At 43.8% G+C, this 27,734-nt stretch overlaps 1 protein-coding gene across 3 annotated transcripts in view; it reads right to left on the reverse strand.

Annotated features, from left to right (window-relative positions):
- sbf2 (SET binding factor 2) overlaps nucleotides 1–27,734 on the reverse strand; it is a 103,309-nt gene that overhangs the window by 48,804 nt on the left and 26,771 nt on the right. For all 3 annotated transcript variants that reach the window (XM_061813735.1, XM_061813734.1, XM_061813736.1), the window contains exons 3-15: nucleotides 22,104–22,241; nucleotides 14,161–14,295; nucleotides 13,901–14,011; nucleotides 12,181–12,286; nucleotides 7,935–8,067; nucleotides 5,880–5,988; nucleotides 5,416–5,529; nucleotides 3,895–3,972; nucleotides 3,583–3,696; nucleotides 2,817–2,945; nucleotides 2,575–2,673; nucleotides 561–765; nucleotides 340–449 (exon numbers count right to left, since the gene is read on the reverse strand). In XM_061813735.1, the coding sequence (XP_061669719.1) occupies nucleotides 340–449; nucleotides 561–765; nucleotides 2,575–2,673; nucleotides 2,817–2,945; nucleotides 3,583–3,696; nucleotides 3,895–3,972; nucleotides 5,416–5,529; nucleotides 5,880–5,988; nucleotides 7,935–8,067; nucleotides 12,181–12,286; nucleotides 13,901–14,011; nucleotides 14,161–14,295; nucleotides 22,104–22,241 (1,581 nt within the window). The remainder of the gene's footprint in view (nucleotides 1–339; nucleotides 450–560; nucleotides 766–2,574; nucleotides 2,674–2,816; nucleotides 2,946–3,582; nucleotides 3,697–3,894; nucleotides 3,973–5,415; nucleotides 5,530–5,879; nucleotides 5,989–7,934; nucleotides 8,068–12,180; nucleotides 12,287–13,900; nucleotides 14,012–14,160; nucleotides 14,296–22,103; nucleotides 22,242–27,734) is intronic.

Below are 27,734 nucleotides of genomic sequence, written 5' to 3' on the forward strand. Positions count from 1 at the left end.
TTTAAAGGTGGTTCAGAGCATACATGCGATGCACTCTCACATAAGCAGAGAGATGCACGCTTTTCATTCCAAAACAAAAATATGAAGCCATTAGGATGATGCAAAGCAAAACTGCTTGTTGGGACCAGATAATGCAAAGTGCTGGATTTTTGCCACTTTTATCCCGTTTTGCAAAGGAAAAATGTGACCAAAGCTACATTTTTCATTTGTTTTTGAAACATTTTTGCATGACGGTATTTTAATGTTGGTCATATTTAAGGAGGAAAAAAGAATAAGGGAGGGAAAGGGGAAAAAATGGGAATCACAAATCTGGGAGCTAACAATGGCAATCCGCCAAACCTTTTCAGTCTCGAGGATCTTGTTCTCAAAGATGAAGGATATGCAACTCCTCACGACCTCAAGCCTGCGTGCACTGTTAAACACGGAGCCGCTCTTTCCCATAATGGACACTGAAAAACATGTTTAAATGTGTACATTTTTTTTTTTCCACCTCTTGAGTCACAAAATGCGGATAATCGAGGCGGGTTTCTGGTATCATCATAGTAGGCAGAAGGTCATACCGACAGGAGGACCAGCAGGTACGACGCATTTCTTCTCAAGTCGCGTTAATGGCGGTACGCCGGTGTGTTTGGCCACACCCTCCTGCAGAAGCTTCTCCACTTGATCGTCGCATAACAACGGGAAGGGGATCTGGTGCACCCGCAGGTGGGATCCCTCAGATGGTCGAGGCACTTTCTGGAATGCCATGTGGGGGTTTGGACTCTCCTAGCAAAAACACACACACACAAGGAATACCATAGTATTAAAATGACCCTGTTACGTATTGTGTTACATTTTCAATAGCGAAAACAGCAGTCTAAAAAATTTGGGGTTTTTTTGTTTCCCGTAATACTGCACTTTATAAAAACAGACAGTATTGGCAAAGAAGAATTTACGTTTCTACCCTATATTTTGTTTCAATTCGATAAACATTTTTCTGTTCCTTCTGCTGTGCACGCTTTGACCACCTAGAGCAGTATAATAAAAACATATAGCTGTACATGTCATTTTAGCTGAGGTAATATCAAAAAAATTCAGATTTTTTTTTCACAGAAGATAAAGCCTACAGTGGTATGAAAAAGTATTGCCCCACTTGTAGAATGCTTGTACTTTTTCCACAATTTTCGAGCATGAACAGGCTTTCTAAGGTCGTTTCAATCAGATTCAAGTCTGAACTTTGACGAGGACGCTCCAAAATTCTTCATTTTGTTTTTTTTTTTAAGCCATTCAGGAGTTGACTGGTTGGCGTGTTTTTGGATTGCTTTCCTGCAGCATAAGACAAAAGTGCACCAGCGTGAGGTCACGAACTGACGGATGAACATTCGCGTTCAGGGTTTTCTGTTATAGATCAGAATTCGTGGTTCCGCCAGTCACAGCATGTTGTCGGGGACCGGAAGGAGGAGGGCAGCCCAAGACCAAGATTCGGTTGAGAAAAATTCTGTGCAAGTGATTTCTTAACTGAACAGGTGTGGGTTCGCCACCATCAATTCATTATTTAACAACAGGCGGTAATTACTATTATCGCACAAGAGCCACGTAACTTTGAATACTTATTTTCCTTAACAAATGAAATCATTAAAAAAAAAAAAATAAGCCTGTTCGGTTCACTTGGGTTAGATTTGTATATTTATATTTGCTTGATGATCCTAAGTACTAAAGTGGAAAAATGTAAAAAAACTATGCAAAAATATAATTTATAAACGAGGCCATCCATTTCTTAAAGGTTCATTACACTGTTACCCCGATTCTATTTTTTTTAAGCCCATTTTTACCGCTTCTATGTTTTTAGGATGAAGCAAAGTGGACTTACCTAAAACAAAGCTAAAATGTGGTTGTATTAAATACACAACTTGTAATTCTCTGTTTTATGATGACTTGTACAGCAAACCTTGACTGGCAGTGACAATAAACAGCTTTTTAAGATCTTTTTTTTTTTTTTTTTTAATCTGCCAAACTGCGACTTGCTGTTAAACGAGTTAAATTCACTGACACCAGAGAAATGGTTTGTATCGCAATTTAGAGTAGAACAAAATCAGCCAAACGACAGCTCGTATCTCAAAACCTGCAAGTTGCGTCACTCGTGTCTCAACACATCACTGGAAAACGCACGAATGACAATATTGTGACTAAAATGCGCGCGATACTTAACTAATACGGAACAATTAGAACCAGGTATGAACAGAATCGTACAACAATGGGAAATTCCACCAGCGGCACGGTGGGGCAGCTGGTAAAGCGTTGGCCTCACAGTTAAGAGGTCCCGGGTTCAATCCCAGCCAACCTGTGTGGAGTTTGCATGTTCTCCGCGTGCCTGGGTGGGTTTTCTCCGGGTGGGCACTCCGGTTTCCTCCCACATCCCAAAAACATGCAACAATATTTGGACACTCTAAATTGCCACAAGGTGTGATTGTGAGTGTGGCTGTTTGTCTCGATGCTTGGGATAGGCTCCAGCATTCCCCGCGACCCTCGTGAGGATAAGCAGCAAAGAAAATGGATAGATGGATGGATCATTCCGATAACAAACGCCAGTCTCACATTTCTGTAAAGCTGCTCGGAGAGTTCTCTGATGCGCCTCTGAAGCTTCGTAGGGTTGAACTCCTCTTCCCTGAATTGCTCAATGTCTAAGGCCACCAGCTACGAACACAGAACACAAAAACACGAAAATAGCAGATGCAAAATGTTACAGAAAGAAGGATGGCATGTTTGGCAAGGGTTCCTACATCGACATCGCTTCAACATAAGCATGGGGGGTGGGGGTGGGAGGGGGGTGTCCTCACCTCATCAAAGAGATCACAAGCTCGGTAAGGCGGACCGCGCTCGGAGACGAGGCCAGCGAAGGCCATGCCATCCAAGACCTTGGTCAGGAAATCGTTCTCAATGAGGCCTCGCTGGCCGAGGAAGGCAGTCTGGAGAATGTCAGAATATAAAAGGGTTGGTTCCGTCATCTTCAAAGCTATCCCGCTGACACGGATGGAAACCAGCGAGTTAGCATCATCATAAAAGGATATTTTGTCTACTCTCATCCGAGCAATCTCTGCTATGTTGTAGTAAACTACAAAAGGCAACTCCAAAGCAGAAATAAATGAACCTGAGAGGGCAGTTGATTAAGGCGTCATTATTTCTCTGGGGGTTGAATCAAGACATGCCCCAATTACTGATTCCAGGGAAATAAACTGAGCACAAAAAGAACTGCATCCATGTGGGGTACTTTGATGTCGAAGATAATGTGCTCGGGGGGTGGGGCTGGGGGGCTCACAGTGGAAACACCTCCGACATAAACAAACAAAATATCCACTAATCTGTAATACGTTTCACATGGCAAATTTGAGAAGAAAGAAAAAGAAAAAATGTTGGGTTTTTTTTCCACATCGCATTTGAGGGACACATGCTGACACACTATCTGTTTACTGAGCATTCCTGGAAGATGACGAGAACACGCTTCTTTCCGAGAAGCATTTGCTAAAAACGCTTAATCAAGTGGTGACTGGGAGCAAAATGACCTTTGACAACGTTTTGCACGGGGATTCGTACTCGGTTCTTTACCTTGTGAAAGTGAATAACGGGTTCGGAATGGATGCGAATGAGTTGCAGGCATGACCTGTAGCCCTGGAAGAGTTGTGCAAACAGCCGGAGAAAGACGGCCCTCACCTCCTTGTCCTGGTGCACAAACGCGTCAAAAAAAAAAAAAAAAAAAAAAGCTATGACGCAACATCACTCTGATTATGAATTCATCAGCAGGTTAAGATTACAGTTGATAAGAAGCAACCTTTTGCCCAAAAGCAACGGTGTCCTCCTCACGCGGGAGGAAGACGTTAATAGGCAAAGGGCGGGCGTGTCGGGGTGATGCTGACTTACCAACAATTTGAGGTTGGATGGAGCCGTGCGAGGCGGCGGGAACGCATTGTCTGCAATCTCCAGATCGGGGTGCAAAACCTACAAGAGACAGACGCTGCGTATGACGCTTTTTGAGACAAGACAGCAAACAAAGATTTCATTGAGGGAAGGACTAAGGAGGGTGCACTACAGTTGACCATTTGAACTTGGGGGTCCGAGACTTTGGGCCACTCCAGGGGTGGAGAGGCGTGGTGCGGGCACATAGATCCATCTTGAACGAGCATCACCAACCAAACAGCGCGTGGTTTCAACCAACAAAAGCCCGCTCACCGTACCGTCGCGGTTGCTCTCGACCTGAGCAAGGCGTTTGACTGCGTCAGACATCGTCGAGTCGAACCTACCATCTTCGCTCAAGGGTTGAACCGATACCCGCGCACGGTCCACGAATTCTTTGCCACCCGCTGTTCACCAACTGGAACGCCGAACAGTCGACAAGACTGAACATCAAAATCGGAGGCAATTGGATTCCGACAATCCGTGATCCGAAAATCCTCAGCGTCACCTTCGATCCCCTCGCTAACGTTCCGTGAACACGTGAAAATTGTGCACTCCAAACTCAATAAAAGACACGACGTTTTGAAGCTCCTAGCCGGCACCACGTGGGGCCAGACCAAGGAGACCATCCTCATGACCTATGAGGCCATCGGAAGATCGATCCTAAACTACGCGGCGTCCGTGTGGACACCCAAACCTGAAGCCAACTCACTGGGACTCCCTCCCGGCAACCCGAAACACTGCCCTTCGAACCGCCACAGAATGGCTTCCATCGATCACCTATACGCCGAGTCGAAACTCCTTCCGGTACGCGAGCACAATGTGATGCTCGGGAAACAATACGCGGTTCAGTGGTACCTCGCTGGAAATCCTAATCACGAGATGATAAGGCGAGAAGCGTGCACCAGAGGGTTGCGCAAAACCGTCCGAGATATCGAGCCATCGATCGAGCAGGACATAAATCGGCTGTCCGGCGATCCATCGAACTGCCGTAGCCGACGGCATGGCCGGCTACAAACCCAACATCGTATTGGGCGGCTACCCGCCTCCGGTCGCCGAATCCGAAAGACAACTCCCGCGGCCCATGAGATCGACGCTATCGCGACTCCGTTCGGGCTGGTGTCACAAGCTCAACAACTATCAGCATCGATAAATGCCCGATGTGTGACGCCGCCCCCCTCATGATACACGTCATCTCTTCAATTGTGGTCAAAAACCGACCACGCTGACGGTTGAACACCTTGTGGAGCGCCCAGGCCGATGTGGCTCGCTTTCTGGACCTTGATACGGAATAACGACCGTTGTACTTGGCTACAACAACAACAACACTATAGTGAGTAAGTCTACAGAGTCCTGAGACTACGAGAGAGTGAAAGAAAAGTGAAATCCTGAATTGTATTTTTGCATTGAAGCTAAGCCAATTTGTTGTGTTCTAAACGTGGCGGGAAATAAAAATGAATGAAAATGTACCGGCATGCGGATGCTTACCAGTGACAAGGCCGCCTGCGTTTGGCTGAGCAGAGGTTCAGGGAGGAGGGACAAGTGGATGCACTCCGGGATTTTGATCGTGCCTCCATCCAGGTCCGCGATGATGACGTCCAACTGCCGACACAAGAAATACCGACGTGTCAGCTGCTTTTACGGCATCCGGACGGATGGCCCCGAGGAACATCGTGGTGCAGGCAGACAAAATAGAAATTGATATATATTGACATGAACAAGTGGTGGGCATCTTTGTGGAATCTTCTAAAAAAAAAAAAAAAATTAAAAACAAAACAAGGAATGAGAAGTTCAAACACCTCCAAAATCATCCTCGACAAAGTCATGGAAAAATAAAAGTTCATTCCGAAATTGGGGTAAACTTCAAAATGGGGAAACGTCTTGTGAAGAACGGGACCATCACATTCCAAACCCAAATATTCCCAAGACGGGAGAGTTCGGTCGGGACTCACCAAATCCTGGATTTCATTCTGAAACATGGCGTGCACGCCGATGATGAACGGCGTCGGGGAGCTCAGCACCTCCAGTAGGCGGGAAGGCAGGATCGGAATGTAGGGGTAACTACAGGTACGATACGCACAGCACATACGAAATAAATACACATTGCATGTCAAGCGACACCACCAAAAAGTAAAAAGTAAAGGAAAAAAATAAGCGAATGCGTGTCAGGAAAGCACCTTCCCAGAAGGGAAATGCGTTTATTTGAAAGGCCTTTTCAAGAAGTCACACAAAGTACACATCATAACAAGATTTTGTAATAACTATCGGAATGACTGGACTATCATCGTTTACTAGGAAGCGATTAGTCCCAAATTGGCGGAAGTCACGGGATGCAGGGATGAGAATGACCAATTTGGAAAAACTCTTCGGCAACGCGTGCACGGGGGGGAGGGGGTTCCGAAGGGCTGTGCGCCCCCCTCTCGGCACGAAAATATTTTATGAAACACACTGTTAAAAGGTGACCTCTGGTTACTTCTAACAGTGTAAATACAGGGCAGTCATAAATTTTGAAAACTTAAAAATATGAGTCCAAACAACCAAAATAATTTTGCCAAATTTCAGACGTAAACATGTAGACAGTGAAATTTATATCAAATAGGCTACTGAAAAAAAGCTCATAATTCGGCAAATCCGCGGAAATTTCTCATCCCTGAGGATATACATCTGCGCGTCTCGCTAAAAAACAGAAACTGTATAATAGCAGGGGCTGGCAGCACCCACTGGGTGTGGATTTGTTTGTTTGTTTGTTTGTTTTTTGTTTTGTTTTTTTAATTTGGCGTGAGTACATAACTTTCCCAGGGCGTGGGATAACCATTGCGTAGTGCAACAATATTACTATTTATAAAGGCATGAAAAAACATCAAATATAGGACAAATCGCAAAAGTGTACATCTGCATAAAACCCATTTTGAGGCACCATGTACACTATTTATTTATTTATTTATTTATTTTTTAATCAAACCACATAGAACATGTTACACTTTTCATGGAAGAACTGACCGCCCTGACCGCCGTAGCTATAGCAACGCAAAGAGAGTAAAACTACTACTATACTATACAGTGATGCCTCGGTTCTCAACCACAATCCCTTCCAGAAAACGGTTGGAAAAGTGAATTTTTCAAAAACCGAATCGATGTCTCCCATTCAAATGAATGGAAAAAGAAACAATCTGTTCCAAGCCGAAAGAAATTGGGCGTTTGTTTTTTTTAGCTTTTCCTGATAATAAACTGCACAGTAGAAATACATGTATAGTTTAAATACTTTATATCATAAAATAATTTAGGAAATGTATTTATTTTTTGCTGAAAATGTATGCTTTAGTAGGAGAGTATGCGAGGCTGGGAGTGCATTGCTGTATCTGTAGCGACTCGGCTCCCAGTCTTGTAAACTTTCTTTTTAATCAACTCAAGTGCAGAATAACTTTAAACAAACAACAATGAGGGGGGAAAAAAGCTTCTTTTTTTTTTTTACAAAAAGTAAAAACATTTGTAACTCGAGTTAACAAACAAAACAAAAATGCAGAAATGCTCCAACAACTGTACGTATCAAATGTCTTTTAACAAAAAACGACTCTAATGTCGTTTGCTTGTCTCTTAAGAACATTTCTGAAGTGGCACATCACGACATCGTTAAAATTTTTGAGTGCTCTGCTAAATTCAGATTTATTGGGGTGATGAAGTCCGACGAAATGATGGATTTCGAATAGACAATAACAAAACACGCCGTGGGTGGGTCAACAGCTTGCGCCACGCGCATTCTGTTATTTCCCTTTTTTTTCGTCAGCGTGGGAATTCACAACAAAGCGCGTCGTGGGTTAGCTTGTCTGGTCATTTCCAGGTTTTTCCAGCGGCGTCAAAAACGGAAGCAAAAAAAAAAAAAAAAAAAATCTCACATTTTTCGTTTGAAAACGGGGACGTTCAAAAACCGAGGCTTTACTGTACTACTACAGTCCTGATTGTGGAAGTGACAAAACAAAGTGAACAAAATGTCAATTGGACACACTCACCTGTACTTGAGGGGAAACATGAGCGCTTCCAGAGCGCGACAAGCTTCCCCGAGTCTCTGGTAACTGGTGGAGTGGAACAGAACTTTGTGCTCGGTCAGAATCGCACAAAACAGGCTTAAAACATTTTGAATACCTGGAACGAGGAAAACCAGCAAAAGCACAATCATTCGGTCGCTCGTAGGACGGAATGTGCCGCTTTTCAAAAATACTCTCCTACTTCTGGGAAGTTACAGCTTCACGAAAAAGAATAATAGAAGCAATTCACACCCTCAGATGTAAAACTAAATCAAATTCAAAAAAATGACATGCACGGTGCCAGCGTCAGCTTTAAGAGGACATATTTGGGTTACTAATGCAGTAGGTTAAGAGGATGTTGGGTCAGACCAGAGGCAAATACTGAAGGATGGAAATATGAAGGGGTTCTTAAAATATTTGTGAGACGGCTGACTTTCTTTCGAAAGAGAGAATGTAAATATACGGTACTGTACTAAAATATACCCTTCTGCTATTTGTATCAACCACTCAAAGCCCTCGAAAAAGCTGACTGGTGATGACATTTGTACTAACTTCCGGTCAACAAACGGAAATGGAAAAAAAACAAAACAAACACTCGTACATTATAAATGACATTTTAAACAACAGCATGACAATCAGGAAGAATTCTAAGTTTACAGTTCCTGTTATTGTTTGCTATCAAGTATGTGACAGATGGATTCATCACATGACGAAAAAAAACACAGAGGAAGACGAGCAGACATGTCTGCTCCACTGGGGGCGCCGAGTCTGGCCGTTTGCCTCCCCGAGCGCAGCTCAACGCTGTTCAAAAGGAAGCTGAGAAAACGTGAACTGTTGAACACGAGCAAACGGATCCTTCCGGGTAGACGTCCGAGCCAAAAGCGCATCGAGTCAGGGTCTGTCGAGAGGTCTGCGGCAACTCGACGTTACACGGATGAGACCCAAGCTCCATGTCCGAGCCAGGTGTTTACCCATCTTATGGAAACAGTGACACATTTCCGCACTTTAAATAAAAAGGCAGCAGCAGCAGCCCCTGATAACAGCGGAGACAAAGGCAACAAACAAACAAACAGCAGCACTCTTGTTGGCCGGTTTTATCTCACTGCCGGGATGGGGGCTCGGGGTGGGGCTACACTTCCTCTACAGTGTGACAACGTTTAACTCACATTCCTCTCCAATGACTTCATTGACCTGTGAACACCTAAAGATGTGCTGAGCCGCCAGTCTGTCCGTATTTTCCGCCATCCTTATTAGGGCCGCCGAATAATTGAAAAGGGCCACGTTTGTTCTCTTTTCAGATCAGATGCCGACAAATTAACGACAGCACCCGAGAGGAATCTAATAAGCGATTAACGCAATTCACGCGGGACGCGCTTTGAGGATAAGAATCAAAATCAAACAGCGCGCGCGAGCAACCAATCAAAGAGGGATTAGGGACCACGGCGCAGTTATGAAGCGTCACTTATTGCTACAACAGAAGGCTGGCAACAGATGAACGCGGACATACTCGTACTTTGGACTCTTGCCGACAGTAAAATGCCAGAGGATGGAGGAACAGCTCCTTTTTGGGCAGTGTCTCTTTAAGAGTCATGGATAGGAGGAGAAGGAAAGAAAGAAGGAGTTGCTCGAATTTAAGGAATCTGAATTGCATGGTCTCATATATATACACCGCCAGCCATGCATTAATTGTTGGTTATACACGCAATGAAGAATAAAAACAGATCCCGAGTGCACACTCCCTTAAAACGGTATTGTGCTGCTGTAAGTGATAAAAAGTGCAGATTTTAGCGTGGCCTTTTATCGTGGGCAGCCACAGGAATCTAGATATGCCTTTTATGGACATACAGTAGTAAAATAAAAAAAAAAAGTAGTACTCCTTGGGGTCAGGTCATGAAAATTGGGAACAACAATTAAAGTATGCAAAAGAACCTCGAAGCATTTGACTGGTATTGCAAAAGGAACCAAAGAGTTGTTCGGCTAAACATCCATCCATCCATCCATTTTCTTTGCCGCTTATCCTCACGAGGGTCGCAGGGATTGCCTAACCACAGCCTATCCCAGATGTCAACGGGCAGGAGGCGGGGTACACCCTCGACGAGTTGCCAGCCAATCGCAGGGCACATTGGGACAAACGGTCGCACTCACAATCACACCTACGGGCAATTTAGGGTGTCCAATTAACATACGTCGGTGGGATGTGGGAGGAAACCGGAGTGCCCACCCAGAGAAAACCCACGCAAGCACAGCGAGAATGTGCAAACTCCACACAGGCAGGTCCGGGATTGGACCCGGGTCTTCAGAAGTGTGAGGCCAACGCTTTACCAGCTGAGCCACCGTGCGGCCCTCGGCTAAACAAAGAGATTCATCTTGAATGAATCTGTAAAGCATCTTTTGAAAAATTGTGCAAGACATTTTAACCTCGATTTATCAGTATACATTTTTGCAGAAGACAGCATTATCATAAAAAAAGATAGTGTTTTATATTTTCATGCCATGTCTGTTGTTGGCAAAACTTTTGGAATTTTTTGATTCCATCAGTTACAGCGACAGGTTACCGGATTACGGGTCAGTTATTAAAGAAATAAAACTGTCGGACTTTAACTGGACAAGTTTCTTCATGTTGGTGGAAATGTATCGTTTTAAAATATGTCCGCATTCGTGTCATTAGTAGGTTTTACATGAGATCATACGGACTGGAAGTCAGCCACAAATTGCTGGTTTAAAAGTTAATATTTCCATGTGAAAAGGGGGCCCTACTAGTGGCCCGGTATGATTTTAGGGCACACTCAGATGAAGCAATTCATATGACACGTGACTCTTAAAGCCTGGTTTATTTGACAAGAGTCAGAAAACTGCTCGCTATGTGCTAAAGCGAGGGACGCTTCAGTGGCCCCGACACGCACACGCAGAGGCCTCAGTTATTACTGATAACCGCCGCAATTTGGCACGATGACGCGATAGCGCACGCGAACGGGCTCCAGCGTGGATCAAGTCTGCGCAGTGTGGTCGGTCGGTGTGGGCCGGCGGGGGGCAGGTGAGGAAGGCGGAATCGTGCAAAGACCGTTTGACTAGAAGTGGCGTGCGACTGCCCTCATTCTTACCTTGAGTGAACTGTATTTAACGAGAGCAACTCAAATACCACCAGAGCTGCGCTGGACTCTTTCTGAGAACAATATTTTATTTTTTTTTTTTTTCTTAACATGACGAGCAATGAATTTGCACCTTTCAAACAGATGAACAGTTCCAAAATGAGTTTTTAGGACGCACGTCACTTTTATTTCTTTATTTTTGCAGATAAATGAAAACAGACGCGTAAAGACCGAAGTGGTCGGCTTTTATGTCAAAATGGCTTTGTTTGCCTTTCAGTTTGGCTACAAACATGTGACTTAAACGTGACCTTGCTAAGTGTATCGTGTAAGCACCCCCCCATGTGCACTCGGGAAACACAATCAACTTTGTTTTCAAACATTCTTGTCCCCAAATGAGGCTCGACGAGCCGCCAATTTTCCATTATAAGGCAGATTTTATAATCGATTCGCGCCAGGATCGCAGATGCAAGGCTTCTTACTTCAAAAGTGAGGTCAAAGTCTAAAAAGACAAACATAAATCAGCGACATTAACGGCTGATGTGGAATCGTAATTTTGTGACGGATAAACGCTGGAAAAGCTGCATGAGCCGACGTGAACCCGACGCATACTGTACTGGCTGTACAAACGGCTTACGCAAAGGTTATCATATTGTGCAAAGGGAGCAACGTGAGCCCGACAAACTGCATCAAATCTTCATCATGTGCTCGTTCAAGCTTGGGGGGGAAACTGCAGAATCATTATTGGGGGGGTGGGGGGTGAAAAACCTCGTAATCTTGCCTCGGACACGTTTCCAATACAGTTAATCCAAACGTCTCCTGACTCCGAGATTTGCGCTTGTGATTGAGTCAAAAGAATTGGGGCTCTAAAATCTGATAAGCCAGACTTAACTTACACTACGTCACGTTAAAGTCCGTAAGGCGGCGAATTAAATCAAACAAAATGGGGATTTTAGCGACATGACTTATTTTAAGAGATTGAGACCCAACTAAGGGAAGAAGAAAAAAAAATGGATGAGTGATATGCAAAGAACGCCACACAAGCCTTACACGGTTATCTCTAAAAATGATGGAAATAAGTGGAATACATGAAGTAGTCTTCCTATCAAAGGACGACAAATCGATAGCGCAGCGTCGGGACGCACCTAACTGCTGGAAGAGCAGAGCAACACTCTTGCACGTGACGGGTAACGTGTCATTCAGAGGCGTCTGGATGAGCTGCCGGTCGCCTGCCCCGAGGCTGAACAGCTTCTGTCAAGAGAAACCAAGGCGACAAAAGTCAGGAAACGCTTTCATTTAAAATTGGGAGCCGTACTGATACCGCAGGTAGCCACCGTGTCGGCGCAGCACAGCTCCAACCACAAAGATGGACCCTCGAGCGGCACGAAAATGCCAAATTTTCAATCACGTGCACGAGAGCGAGTGCGTATTCGTGAAACGTGTAACAGATGGCTCGTTGGACGAAATTGCTGATGTAACAGTTAGCGCAGCTTGCAGGACAAACGCTTAAAGATGCAGAAACTAAATCCTCCGTTTTCATTCATACAATTCCTCACATACCAGTGAAAGGTTTTACTATGTGCTAGTTGGGCTAATGTGTCTCCTCGCCCGCCTGAAGGCGCATTTAAGCTTTGGGGAATTGAAGAGGCGTCGCGCAGGGAACACGGCAAATTCTTTACTCTTACAACTGTCGGAACAGAAGCTGACCTCGTAACCCGGGAGGAGAATTTTTATCCCCCCCCCCCCACACCAAACAGCAGCAAAGGGTAGAAATAGGTATTCGAAAATGCAAAATATGCTAAAAATTCACGTCGTCGTTCTAATTAGGACTGGGTTGCGGGGGGAAAGATTAAAAAAAATAATAATTAATAACAAGGCGAAGTTGACGAAGAAGAAATTCTGCCACGAAACGCTGCTAAAAGAAGTGTTTCACACAGACATTTATTGCAGATGGACGCAGTGTTGGGCCATTGATAAAGTTTGCCAAGAACAACAATAGAATTTATTTTTTTTTTTTCACTAAAATGTTAATCACTAGCATGCTAATGCTAATCACAAATGCTTTTTGTGAATGAGTTCATTACAAACACTCGGCACCGGGATATGCAGTTTAAAGCCATGAGAATAAACCATACATTAGTACTAAAAAAAAAAAGTACTTGTTAAAATTATTTATTTAGAGGATAATCGTTTCTAAAAAGAAATTGGATAGTGACAGCCCTAATTCTACATATTAATAAAGAGATTATGATGTCTTAATCGTTGTAGTGCAAGTTACAGTCACGTGGTATGGTACAATTGTAAATTATGTAAATTATTCTCGATTGTTTGTTGTTATGACCACAGTCGGGCCTTCTTTTGTTTTTTGGGGGGTGTCTGAGGGCATCACTTTAGACAGACTCCAAAAAAATATATATATATATTTTGTGATTAGAAATATCAAAATACGTAGAGAAAAAAAATAGATGTTTCCATCCATCCATTTTCTTTACGGTTTATCCCCATTAAGGTCACGGGTAAACTGGAGAGAGGCAATGTACACCCTGTACTGTACATATTCAATTAATAGCCACTCACACCTAAGGACAATTTAGAGTCTTGAACAAACGTGTCGCAGTTGCATGTTTTGGAATGTTAGATGACGCCAAAGCATGAGGAGAACATGGAGGAGGACAGGAGAACAATTTCACAAATGAAGGCCACAGGTCAGATTCAACCTCCCGACCTGAGAACTGCGTATCAAATGTGCTGGGCAACATGTGGCCGCCTCAAAACAGGAGGATCCTTCTTTTTTTTGGGTTATCTGGACCACCAAAGATGAACAATTCAATCAATGCAAAGTACAGTCGTTTGAAGAAGACGTACCTGCGATCCGCCAGCCACGGGAACCTGGAATACAAACAGATTGGCCACCAAGCCCTCTAAAGGCACAGAAAGGCTGTCGATGTGCACGGTGTAGATCAGTCCCAAACAACCCTGGTAAGACGACACATCGAGGGCACGTTAAACACAATGGAAACGTACACGGTTAGTGTGTCTGAGCGTTACGCACTAAAAACGAAATGAAGCTTTTCAGAACACGACGGAACATACTTTCTTGAGACCGGATCAAATCACATCATTACCCTGAATATTTCTGGATGATCCAGTCTGGACACGAGAATGAGACTCTTTGGTGCAAACACTTGAGCAGGCTGGATCAAGCAATCCTCTTCAACATCTTCATCCTCGTCCTCGTCCACCTCGATACTTTTAGATCCCTGCGATAAGAAAACAACAACAAAACTTCTTTTTTCAAAGGCTTTCGCGGTGCCCGCGACCAAAAACCCGCAATAGGAAAACGCTAACGCGATTAGTGAAATCGACGTGTACTTTATAATTCCTCAAAAATATCGGTGTAGCTGTCCCTCATCTCAGTCAAGACATTTTCAGAAAGTTGCTTCACTTTATTTGCAGAATCGGTACCATCCGACACCGTGTGCAGGCATCAAACGCCAGAAAAACAAGTACATATGAACACAATATCAGAATCAGAATCAGCTTTATTGGCCAAGTGTGTAAAAAAAAAAAAAAAAACACACACGAGGAATTTTTGTCCGGCAGTCGGCGCTGCCCCGGTACGGCGTTCAGAACAAAAAACAAAGAACAAGAGACATTTCTGTTTACAGGAACTATTCCGCATAAGTCGTGCAAGATGTAAAATCTTCTTCCTTTAGAAGGGGGACGAGATGAGTGTGTTAACGTCCCACATTGTCTTGAGCTTTTCCCGTTGGCGGTTCCCGTTATAGACCAGCTGTGCGAAGGGCGCAGTCGAAAGTGACATTGGTTCACTTCCAACATCAAGACAAATTAGCGCGTTACCTAATTGCGCTTGGCATGGGTGCTAATCCAAGAGTCCAAATCTTAAGCTTTGTCCCTTCCTTGCGTAGATAACGCTTCGAGACTGAAACGTAAATAAGACGGCAAAATCCATAAGTACAATTACAAGTAGAAATTCTCTGTTGGAAAACAACCGTGATGCGGTCAACCAAACCGCTGATGGCGCATTGTAAAAGAGACACGCGCTTGACAGCACAATTACGAGTGCAGTTTTTCATCCTAATAGGGGGAGTTGCTACAGTAGTTTGAACAACCTTTCAACAATGGATAATGTCAATTGAAGAGGGAGATGCATTTGGGCTCATGTGGCGCTCTGATACATCCAGCCATCCATCCCTCCATCTTCTTAGCTGCTTATTACTCCATCCATCCATCCATCCTCTTAGCCGCTTATTACACCATCCATCCATCCATCCATCCAATTAGCCGCTTATTACTCCATCCATCCATCCATCTTCTTAGCTGGTTATTACTCCATCCATCCATCCTCTTAGCCACTTATTACACCATCCATCCATCCATCCATCCAATTAGCCGCTTATTACTCCATCCATCCATCCATCCACCAAATTAGCCGCTTATTACTCCATGCATCCATCCATCCATCTTCTTAGCTGCTTATTACTCCATCATCCATCCATCTTCTTAGCTGCTTATTACTCCATCCATCCATCCACCCATCCATCCATCCATCCATCTTCTTAGCTGGTTATTACTCCATCCATCCATCCTCTTAGCCACTTATTACACCATCCATCCATCCATCCATCCATCCAATTAGCCGCTTATTACTCCATCCATCCATCCATCCATCCATCCATCCATCCATCCATCCATCCACCAAATTAGCCGCTTATTACTCCATGCATCCATCCATCCATCTTCTTAGCTGCTTATTACTCCATCATCCATCCATCTTCTTAGCTCCTTATTACTCCATCCATACATCCATCCATCCATCCATCCATCCATCTTCTTAGCTGCTTATTACTACTCCATCCATCCATCCATGCATCCATCCATCCATCCACCAAATTAGCTGCTTATTACTCTCCATCCATCCATCCATCCATCCATCCATCTTCTTAGCTGCTTATTACTCCATCCATCCATCCATGCATCCATCCATCCATCCACCAAATTAGCCGCTTATTACTCCATCCATCCATCCATTAATCCATCGATCCAATTACCCGCTTATTACTCCATCCATCCATCCATCCATCCATCCATTAATGCATCCATCCATCCAATTAGCCGCTTATTACTCCATCCATCCATACATCCATCCATCATTTATCCATCTTCTTAGCTCCTTATTACTCCATCCATCCATCCATCCAATTAGCCGCTTATTACTCCATCCATACATCCATACATCCATCATTTATCCATCTTCTTAGCTCCTTATAACTCCATCCATCCATCTTCTTAGCTCCCTATTACTCCATCCATCCATCCATCCAATTAGCCGCTTATTACTCCATCCATCCATCCATACATCCATCCATCATTTATCCATCTTCTTAGCTCCCTATAACTCCATCCATCCATCTTCTTAGCTCCCTATTACTCCATCCATCCATCCATCCATCCATCCATCCATCCAATTATCCGCTTATTACTCCATCCATCCATCCAGGCATCCTCTTAGCTGCCAATCCTCACAAGGGTCGCGGGCGTGCTGGAGCCAATCCCAGCTGTCATCGGACAGGAGGCATGGCACACCTTGGACTGGTCACCAGCCCAATCACAGGCCACATGGAGACAGACAACAGTCGCACTCACAATCACACCGAGGGGCAATTTAGAGTGTCCAATTAATGTTGCACGTTTTGGAGACGTGGGAGGAAACCGGAGTGCCCAGAGAAAAACCACACATGCACGGTTAGAACATACAAACTTCACACAGGCAGGGCCGGGATTTGAACCCTGTACCTCGGAATTGTGAGGCCAACTACCGAACCAAATGCTCCACCGTGCCGCCGGGTATATTCATTCATAAATAATTTTCTTTCTGCACAGAAAAAAGACCCATTTGAAGCAAAAACGGCAGATATTCTAATTGCCCTACATGTTTTGTAGTAATTTAACAGATGACTAATATGAGGCAGTAAAAAATAAAATGCTGCTCTTGATGGAAGTAACACGACTCACATTAGACAGGCCAAGTTCCTGACAACTTTTTGGTATTTGGTTTTATTCCGAATATGCTATTTTACACCACCATCATTCCCCATTGAACATTTCCAGAAGATGAATGGTCCCACAAACAAGAAATGCAAAACTTTGACAAATTAGTGGACTACAAGATGCTAACAGTTGTGCAACGTTTCAACTCGCTCACCCCGTTCCTCTAATAGCAATAATCATAATTTATTTTATCAATGGGCGTTTCCAAGTCATTCGAGGTCACCATAGAAAAGTTAGAAGACCGCAATCGATGCAATGAAAACAACAAAACATAAAATTACAGTTCAAAAGACAAATGATACGGGAATTTTTTTAAGCGACAGTTTAGATTTGAAGAGTCTATGTCGACACTTTATGAACAACGTTTTTTTTTTTTTTTTTTTTAAACAAATGATGTCTACTGCGTACAAAAAAAAAAAAAGCTAAAAAGCTCAGGAATCTTCTGCGGCTCCAAAGACAGGACACTCATACACCAATCCCTCGGTGCCCATTCCTAACTAAAGCCCTTATCAAAATCTAGTATATTTCTTTAATCAGTGAAAACATGCCAGAGGTATCTGAAAATATCTCATTCGGACCAAGGTTCCATTTCAGAATTATTCTTAGGATTTGGTTCAATTACCGGAGGCAAAACATTCCTCCGCCACCAGTCTGGACTCTCTCGGCAATCTGATTAGGTAGATCGGGACTCATTTAGCGAGTAAAGACTGTTCAAACAATGTCACGTTTCAAGAAGATCTTCAGTGCCTTTTGGAGAACGGAGGAATGTGTTTGTTTTGCGGGAGTACAATGTCTGCACAAGGCCAAATATAGCCCCGGATTCTTATCGGGCTCTGGTTGAGAGGGAAAAAAATGATTTCAAATTGAACTAATTTAACTCGTATGTCACTGTTGTTTCCATTGTTTGACACCGACTAAAAATAATAAATACTTTATTATAATTTACTTTACGGTCATCAGAGTACAGAACAATTTGAAAGGAATAATCTAACGGTCCCATTTTAACAAGACTAGGGGGAAATAAGACAATTCGGTCGAGCTAAGATTTTTTTGATAGGTTGTGTTTATTTTAAAAAAACTTCCTTCTCCTAGTGTGCAATTTTGGCAGAATTCACAACCTGCTTGCCAATCCCGTGAGTTTCCTTGAAAGATTAGAAGGTGAAACTTTGACACAGAAGAAGGAAATGACATTAAAGTGGAGTTTTAAAGGATTAAATTGCTATGACGGCTGCAAAAAAACAGCGAGGCAAATGCTTGGAATTATTGTTCATACATTACAATAAATCATGTTAGGTTTCATCTTTTTTCCGCTAGCTCAAATATTGTGAAAAAACATTTTTCTAGGTGACTTCAATTAGTCATCTAAACCAGTGATTTTCAACCTGTGGGTCATGAGTCAAAAGCGGGTCACGAAGCCACTTTGGGTGGGTCGCAAACTGGGAGTAAAAACTGTATATCGTAATAATTCTGTTTAAACTGTTACAAATGCTTTGTTCTGCAGCCGTCATCTCCTAAAAAGAACACAAACTGTTGATGTTGCACAACGACAACAAAAAAAAATCACTGACAGGATTTACATTTTAGTACATGCACTTTTGTTGATCCTCAGTTACGTAATAAGGCACTATGAAAAGTACTTTCAACGTAAAATAGTAGTTACGTTAAAAAATTGGATATTTATAGGGTTTCAAAAGCTGTTTGAGTCATACATGTTCTTTATGGTTCGTCACTTCTGTTCAAGTCCCAGCAAATGTGGGTGGTTCTCAAAGTGACAACAATGGAGATCCAATGTTCTAAATAGCAAAAATTGCGGTATTAAGTTCCACTTAATAATATTGGCAGTATGTAGTAGTTCATGGTACATTTGATTATTGATGAATTGATCATTAATAATTTTGTCAATAGTGTAGTAATTGTTGATTACAGTAATCCCTCGTTTTTTACAGTTAATGGGGAGCAGAACCCATCGTGAAAGAGGACTGCCCCCCCCGGCCATCACACACAAACCCCGGGAATTTTCATGTATGTGTATCTGGGTACCAAAATGATTACAATATGTAAACAGTATTTATACTTTACAAATTTCAGACAAAGATAACAACAATACATGTATTTACTTAAATCTTGAATTATAACACCTTTAATCTTTCCTGCTAAAGTCGGCTGACCCGTGGTCGGGAAAAGCAGGGGAGACACCTTGGGTGCGAGAACAATAATGGTAGGAATCACCAGTTTAATGCTTGGAAGGCTTTATTAAATCCTTTAAGCACTCAACATCAACATGTCCTCTCTTCAACACTACCCCTCCTCTGTCGCTCTCGCTAGCAACTGCTCGTGCTGTTTCTGTACCTTCTGATCCACATGCCTGTGCAGTCTCTCTCTCTCTCTCTCTCTCTCTCTCTCTCTCTCTCTCTCTCACACACACACACACACACACACACACACACACAACACACACACACACACACACCACACACACACACACACAAACAGACACCCAAGGAGAAGCTCTTAGAGGCTTTAGGTTCACTGGCCTGTAGCATTGCCACATGATGACCATAAACATTGTCCCTTGAAGATGGACGCTTAGGTGTCCTCCTCCAAAACAGGCCTGTTTTATCAATGTTAAAAACTTGCGCTTGGCTTCCCTCACTGATGAGGTTAGGAAATTCTTCGTCCATCAAATGACAAGTAGCACCATACAGAGGCACGTATCTGAGGCCATATCTTTTTGGAAATTTTTCAAACCAGCCTTTGCTGGCCTAAAAGCCTCGTCCTCCAGGGGGTGAATCACAATGCAGGGTCCAACGAGGAGAAAAGTGCCCTGTACGGAGCCCTGGAGGACATCCCAGTAGTAGAGTGCCCGTGCCATTTGCTGCTCAAAGTGTTTGATTCCTCCCGCTGGAGCCATAAAAAGGATAAAAGTGCCTGCGAAGGAGGCTTTTGCAGGGACACAACGCTGAGGTGGTATTGTAACTATATAATCAAAGAATTTTATCGCTTGGAAAAAAAAAACAACTTATCATGAACACAACACTAATATACAAGACATATGCGAGACATTCAAACGCATGGAGGAGACAACAGGCAAAACAAGGAAATGTGTAGGACAAGGGAAGTTGCGGGATAAAGCCACTCGTGCTCTCATTGGTCGATATCACGCCGAGAACCAATCACGCACCTTGTATCAATCTTTACGCAAATATGCTAACGTGGCTGTATTTGTCTTTGCTTTTTTTTTTTAATTAAATAAAAACTAACGAACCACTGAAGCCGCAAAAAGTGAAGCACGAAGTAGCGAGGGAAACGTGTTTTTGTTGAGTGAATAAATATGACACGGAGTGCACTATCTGGTTGCCACCAGAAAAGATCCTTGTGATACCGTCGCACTCAACTCATACGAGGCCTGAAAAACATTTCTGTATCTCAGCAATAGTCTACATCCAGGCAGACCTCAGCACTAGCATGGAAATATTTACGATTAACATTTGAAAACCGCACCAATCAGAAAGAGGTTACAGTATTTTCCACATAGGCAGCATTATGGGTTGGTGACGTCCTCGACAAATAGCGCTGCTGTGCATCATCACTACTAAGAGCTGACAGGGAGAACAGATATTTTCCACTGGTGTATAAATTATTGACATGCCAGAGACTAAATGATAGCCACATATCGTCTATTCAACGACGTGTGTGACAAACAACATCAAATGTCATTCGGAAAAGATCCCAGTACAGCAAAACAACTGGGCTATTTTTGGCTCTTTTCTGTCTTTGATGTGCCTCACGTAGCTTTCAAAACCACTGCAGAAATGTTTGATTTTACAGCAGGAGGGGTGAAAATAATTACCGTCTGATTCACACGACACAATTTAACGACAAGGTTAAGTAGGAAAAAGCCCGAACAATTGTTGATTTGGAAGACTTGTTTGTAGTGACTTAACTTTTTTCAGAAGTCACACTTGTTGTGCGAGGGTCTAAGCTCAAAACCACGTAAACTGCGATCTGCTGATCAAACTGGAATGTGATTGACGACTGCCGTGCACGTGTTCAAGGAAGTGAAATCACAGCGGGCAGAATGTCAGGAGCCACTGAAGGTCTCGCGCAAAGGCAAACACGGTGAAACAATTATTTCGGTATTCTGTCGGCTTTTGGCAGGGAGGGACTTCAACGAGGTCATTCATAATCATATACCAATCAAGTCCAATTTAATCGGTTGCTATCAATGATAGATGGCGATGTCGACTTGCATGCACGAGCGAGTCCAAAAACCAAGGGTGAGCACAGGTTCATTATATTTCCACCATTTCGTATTTCGCGTCCCAGCGTGCCTTTTATTAGGCTGGATTCATCTCGTCTATGTCACACATGTGCATTCCTTCAAGGAAAAACAAAGTGCCAAAGAACATTAAAACACAAAAACATAATTCCAAAAAGGAAAAACAGAAAATGAGAACCATCATATCGCTAAAAGCAAAACATCCCCGATGGCTTTTAAGAGTTACGAGGGGCGACACGTTCAGACTCATGGTGAGCGTTCCGCAAAATTAATTTTTACTATCGCGGCGATCTGGAAGAAGGTGAGGAGCGCGAGATTTCAATTTTTCATTAGAAGGGGATTAACGAGGCTCGCGGGGCAGTTCATCGGTAAGCCGAGGGGGGGGGGGCTCTACGCAAATCAGGATCTTCTCGTGCGCATCCCGCAACTCGTGCGTGCACCCGTAGGACCGCAAGTATTTGGACTCTGGCAGAGATTTTTAATCAACTAACGCATTTCAAGTCCGTTTCAGTGGAAGAGGAGGAGGACTTCATTTGGTTGAGAAAAAAAAACAACATAAATCCCAGCGAGAGCAAAAACTTGCAAAAGTTTGACCACCAAAAGGACTGGAAGACCATTGAAAGAAAAATGCACAATCAGGAACAGAGTTTTGGCCAACCTGGAAGTACGTCGAAGTTCACGTTGAAAAGTTTGATAGGTGCACGTATGAAATTTTACCTGCAGGTTGACCTCAGCCTCATAGAAAGTGAGGCAAGAGCAGTAGTGTCTGTCCGACTCGATATCCGTCAGCACGACCGTGAAGAAGGTCGGCGCTTTCCTCTCCCTGGACAACTTCCAACCTCCTGGCTGGCAGAACTGTAAAAGTTATAAAATACTCTTACTGTACTGGACAATGTAGTACAAATTATGTTCATTAACAGCTGGAAAAGACATTTGTGGTGTGCAGAAATACGTTTTTTTTTTGTTTTTTTTTTAACAGCGCTTCATCACATTTCGTCATTTCAGACTTTCGGCCAGTCATCCCCAATTTGGACAATGCAAACAGGATGTGCTGTTTGAGTGTCGCAAATATTTTTACTCATCAAAGATGGAAGTGACATATCAGGATGAAATGATTTTTGTCTCACCACAAGAGAGAAAAGCTTGTTAGATTGAAAATGCCGCATTCCCGTGACAGACTTCCACATAAACTGCAGGAAGCAAACCGCAAACAAGAATAGAACGGAGACAGGAACAAAAATATTTGGACAAAATCCCGTCATGTCGATTGAGAAAATATGTTGCATAATTTGCACAGTACCTTTCTGTCTTTGGAACAAGTTTCTTTCAGTACTTTTGTATTATTTTGTCGTGGGCAGGATTAAAATCCCATCCTCACGGTTGGAGGTCTAACACTAAAATACTATCTTGTGAAGAGTTTCCAGAACGGAGCTTTCATTTTTCCACACACAAAAAAATGACAAAAACTTTTCCAACTGTCTCTGCACTCATTTGGGGACAACGACACTCGCTGCGCCTCCGAAATGACGCAAAAGCACGTTTAAGTCGTCGGAACAAGCGCACGGTTCGCATACGTGTATTATCGATTCACGCCGTTATGATCTACCCTCTGACACGGCTGAGTTATCATCGATAATTAATGACGGAAAACAAACACCTTTAAGGCCGGACAAACTCTGAAGCACGTAAGAGAGGCGTGAGGCCAAAATATGGGAGGCAGACAGGCATTTGGCGTTAAGTGTTTGTGTCTGCTCTTGTTGTGTTGTTGCTGGAGGCTCAACTGGCCTGGCTCGGGAACCGTGTTTAGACTGCTCTCTGGAGAAAGCTCGACGGCGAGAGGAAGACAGCGACTTGGTTGGAGTGTGTACGGAGCCTTGCGCCAAACATCTGGTGACACACGGATGTCGCTGTGTACAACTAGTAACAGATACTACAAGGAGTTAACGAGAAAAGTCGAGGGACACACACACACCTTCAAATTCATCTTTTCCGCAGAAGTTGGAGAAGACCCCTTAGAGTAGAGGTTTAAAGCTTGTAAACTTTTTTAATGGGACCAACGTTTTTGGGGTAAAAAAAAAATGCTAATATCTCAAGATGTGTGACACCGTCTACCTGAATTGACCCAATTTCAGCCAGCATCACACGATTAACTCAACTTGTGTGGGATCTTTTTTTTTTTTTTTTGAGCCTTTTCCACTTTTTCAAGAAAGGACGACGGTGGTAAGTGAATAAGATTAAATTCACCACGGAGATTAAAAGGGCCACTGTCATGAAATGGAGGATTTTTAGTATGTTATTAATGAAAAAACGGCAGCCAATGTGGGCCCATGAGGTTTTTTTTTTTCCCCCACCACAAAACATGATTTTGATGTATCCAGCTTTTTGTAACTCCCGCCATGAAAATTCTCTCGAGCAGGAAGTGACGAACAGGGCAATACCGCACTCGAGCGAACTCATTTGTTCCTATCAGTTTTACCTCCGGGAAGGGAGCTCGTCGTTCCTTCGTCTTAGCCAAAACGCCGGCTCGTTGCATTGCCGGACATTGCTCGAACACTCGGGAGGATGGATTTACCCTTCGTAAGTTTGCAAGAAACCCGGTTCGTGGTGAAAAATGGATCGCACGAGTGCAGAAGACGAAAGCTTGATGGGTTCCAAATGACAGGTAGATGTGTTTACATCTACTAAAAAAAAAAATAATACTTTGGGGCGGACCGCGTAATCGGTCTCTCATAACGTAACAAAAGATCCGCATACAAAATGTGTCGATGTGCGTGTCGGACGGCGTCGGGTTGCTGCGTGGACGGCGGCGAATCTGAAGAACCCAGCCGAGAATGCCTCACTCAGCCGCGTGCGCGCAGTAATGCGCCCCGGCTCGACGGCGTTCATTGAGTACTGCGGCAGCTATGAACAACCCCCTAAAAGCGGCATGGCTCGGCTCCATTATATGCCACCACCGCGCCGAAAATCAGCTACACCGGCTGAGGCGCCGCGTTCGGCGGTCACGGCTTCTGCGAAGGCTGCGCGTCGGGCTTTGCGGACGGGGGCGGCTCTGAAGAACCCAGCCGAGAATGCCTCACTCAGCCGCGTGCGCGCAGTAAAGCCCCCCAGCTCGACTGCGTTGTTCATCGCGTACTGCGGCGTCTATGAACAACCCCCTAATGCAGCACCGCTCGACTCCGTCATAAGCCACACCGGCCGGCTGCGATGAGCCGCGATGGCTCATCTCCGCCGCAGAAGTGGATCGGACGGGGATGAGGTTTGGCCGTGATCGCATATCATCTGAATATGGCTCGAAACAATAGTGTAATATTGCCCCGGTAACTTCACTCGGTTGTGTGATGTTCTCTTCTTCGAAAAGAGCTTGTTTGAGAGGGGCGTGTTCGTCTCCCATAGTCGGGTGCACCGCATGCTTTCATTGGTGAATGTCCGGGTGATGTCACGGACAGATATTGCGACCGCTTGGATGTCGTCGAATGACACTTCTGCAACTTTGCGCATGGATGACGCGCTCTCCGCTCACATTTATTTTTTCATGTAGATGTTGAAGTGAATAATGTTATGTGTATTTTTCATTACTATATCTATTTTAGAATGTTTATAGGGATGACACTTGACCTTTAACATTACATTTGTGGTGGCTTTGACACTTGTGCGACAGCTAATGTTAAAAAAAAAAAAAGAGGTGTATGAGGTACATCAGCGGTACGACAGTTCTTACCTATCAATTTGTTTTGTTTAAAGTTCCAGCTTATACATAAAAATGCGACAACCACAGCTGATCAGAGGAAATTTTGTTTTGACAGCCTACAAAAATCGAAATTGCACTTGTACCTCGCAAACCTTTCAAGGTACTGTTCTGTATTCCCAGTCACCGTATACACTGTATCCTCCCAAATCTCAATTACGGACATTTTGTGCAATTCTGTGCTCCCAAATTTGAGCCAACTGTTCGGGGAAGATCTTTGGATCCGTTCGGTGAGGAAGTCCCGGTCGCGTTGCGCCAGCACAACAGAGAAAGCTCTGCGAGAAAGGAAAAGGACAGACAAGAAGAGCATGTAAAAAAAAAAGGAAGGAACGGGGCTGGAGAGCGGAAATTGCTGCCGGGAAAGAAAGCGGCTTTCTTCGACGTGAAGGTTTTGACCGGGATGCCACCATATCCAAGCAGATACAAAGGCGTCCAGGAAATCTCTTTAACCTGTATTGTGCTGCTGTGAGTGTAGGTGTGTAAGCATGCGCGCACTCACGCCAAATGGGGGGGGGGGGAGAAAAACGAAAAGGACAATAACTATGATCCCATCCAAAACTATTCCAGCTATGCCATTCATTGTTGTCAAAAAAGGACAGATCAACAGTGCGCATACCGCAGAAGATCACAGCTGATACCACATGCGGTGTGGGTGAATTTTCAAGTGTGTAGTTATTGTATGGACGTGCGAGGGAGGCGGGCAGAGCCACAAACAAAGATCAAGTCGCATGAGACGGCTAACGGTGAAAAGGGGAGAACCGGCAGCGTAATAGTAAACCGGTGTGTCCTGGAAAGCCGGCCTGAAGATCTCCGAGGACTTGAGGTCTGCAGAGTGGTCAAACACCTTCAATATGATTTACACTTGCGATACAAGTTTTAATTAGATCCGATAAGAAGATTTTAAAAATTCATTTATTCACATGTACGTATTACGGGAAGATAACTGAGGGAACAAATTGGTGATAAACAGCGAAGCTTGAGCTACAGCAAGGTCCTGACTTTGTTGCTTCCTTGCGAATAAACTATTTGGACTGCGTCAAGTGTCTCAAATTGATTGCGATTGCGCTTTTCGACCGCTGCGTCAAACACAAATAGTATTGATCGTCAACTTTGACGAGTTGTGTGACAGATTGAAAGTCACAGGACACAAACACACAGATCGACTGTAATAGATTCTGTGATCGGTCGGATCGGGTCAGCCGATAATTGCATTTTTTTTTTTAAAATAGATCAGTGACATCATTGATCGGCTTTTGTCATGCACAGTATACCGAAACCCAAAAACTAGTTTATGTTCATATCATAGTATTTATATCGTTATTTAGTGTCTTTTGGCATAGAACTGTTAAAGTTATAAATAAATCATTCAAAAACAAACCTGCCGAAGTTGTTCGGAGTTCCCATTCCCCATTTCGAGAATCAAGCTTTCGTCGGTTTGAGTGGAACTTAACTTCATTACATAACACTGCATTCTGCTAATTTCATTTCTAAAAAAGCAAAGCAAATTTATTTGTATGGCGCATTTCATACACGAGGTAATTCAATGTTCTTTACATGATCAAATGCATTTGAAAACAAAGAGATAAAACATTTAAAACGGCATTAAAAACAACAAAAAATGACAAACAAAATATTAAAAAAAAAAAAAAAAGACAAAACCGCATAGTGTGCAAGTAATAAGGCGGGCCACGAGCTCCGGCGGCAGGCCGCGATCCGAGCTTCTACGTCCAGGGAGGCCTTTAGTTAAGCTCCAGTGGCGGCGGAGGCCTTTAGCCTAGCTTCGGCGTCCGGGGCTAACGAAGCAGGCGGCGGCGGAGGACTTTAGCCCTGGACTCCGAAGCTAGGCTAACGACCTCCGCCGCCTGAAAGCTCGGCTCGCGGCCCGCCACCGGAGCTCGCTCGTCAGACTTCGCATCATTCCCGAATCATTCGCGGCTGCCGACCCAGAGCTCCCGGGGGCCTTTGTTTACGTACTTATGTCGCGCGTAGGCCTCCGAGTAGTGACACTCCGCGTCATTCCGCTTAAAGAACCATCCGAATATTCAACATTAATTGCAGCCACAGGTTCAAATCTGTATGAAAGCATTCCTCCGTCTTCGATACTGCCATTTCTTCATCTGATGAGGGTAAATCCGAGAAATCAGCGCTGGGCATAACGGTGTCCCATATAATTGAGCGTTTGGAACGGCACAGTACACGTCACATACATCACGTGACTGGCAAAAATGGCAGCGCCCCTGAAAATTCGTAACTGTCGACAAAAAAAATCTTCTCAAAACACTATTAAATGAGAGGATTTAGCATCACATTGTCAAAATAAGAGTACGTATTACATGACCTATTGGATACACTGTTCATGCAAAGTTCTGGATTTCTCCTTTAAAGAAACGTAAACCATCTGGTTTGTGGAAGGCATTTTTTCCAAATGCATGCATAAAATGTTTGATTGGGTAGTTAAGCAAAAAAATAACGGCCAGCCTTGATGGCTCATCTCACCCCATGCATGACCAAGCATGCCATCTCCTTTTAACAGGATTTTCTCTGCTCCTTCAGTTCATTACCGTCGTGCCAGAATCATGAATAACAAAGAGAGGCGCACTCTC

The sequence above is a fragment of the Syngnathoides biaculeatus genome, chromosome 3, assembly GCF_019802595.1.
Source record: "Syngnathoides biaculeatus isolate LvHL_M chromosome 3, ASM1980259v1, whole genome shotgun sequence".
NCBI classification, from domain to species: Eukaryota; Metazoa; Chordata; class Actinopteri; order Syngnathiformes; family Syngnathidae; genus Syngnathoides; species Syngnathoides biaculeatus.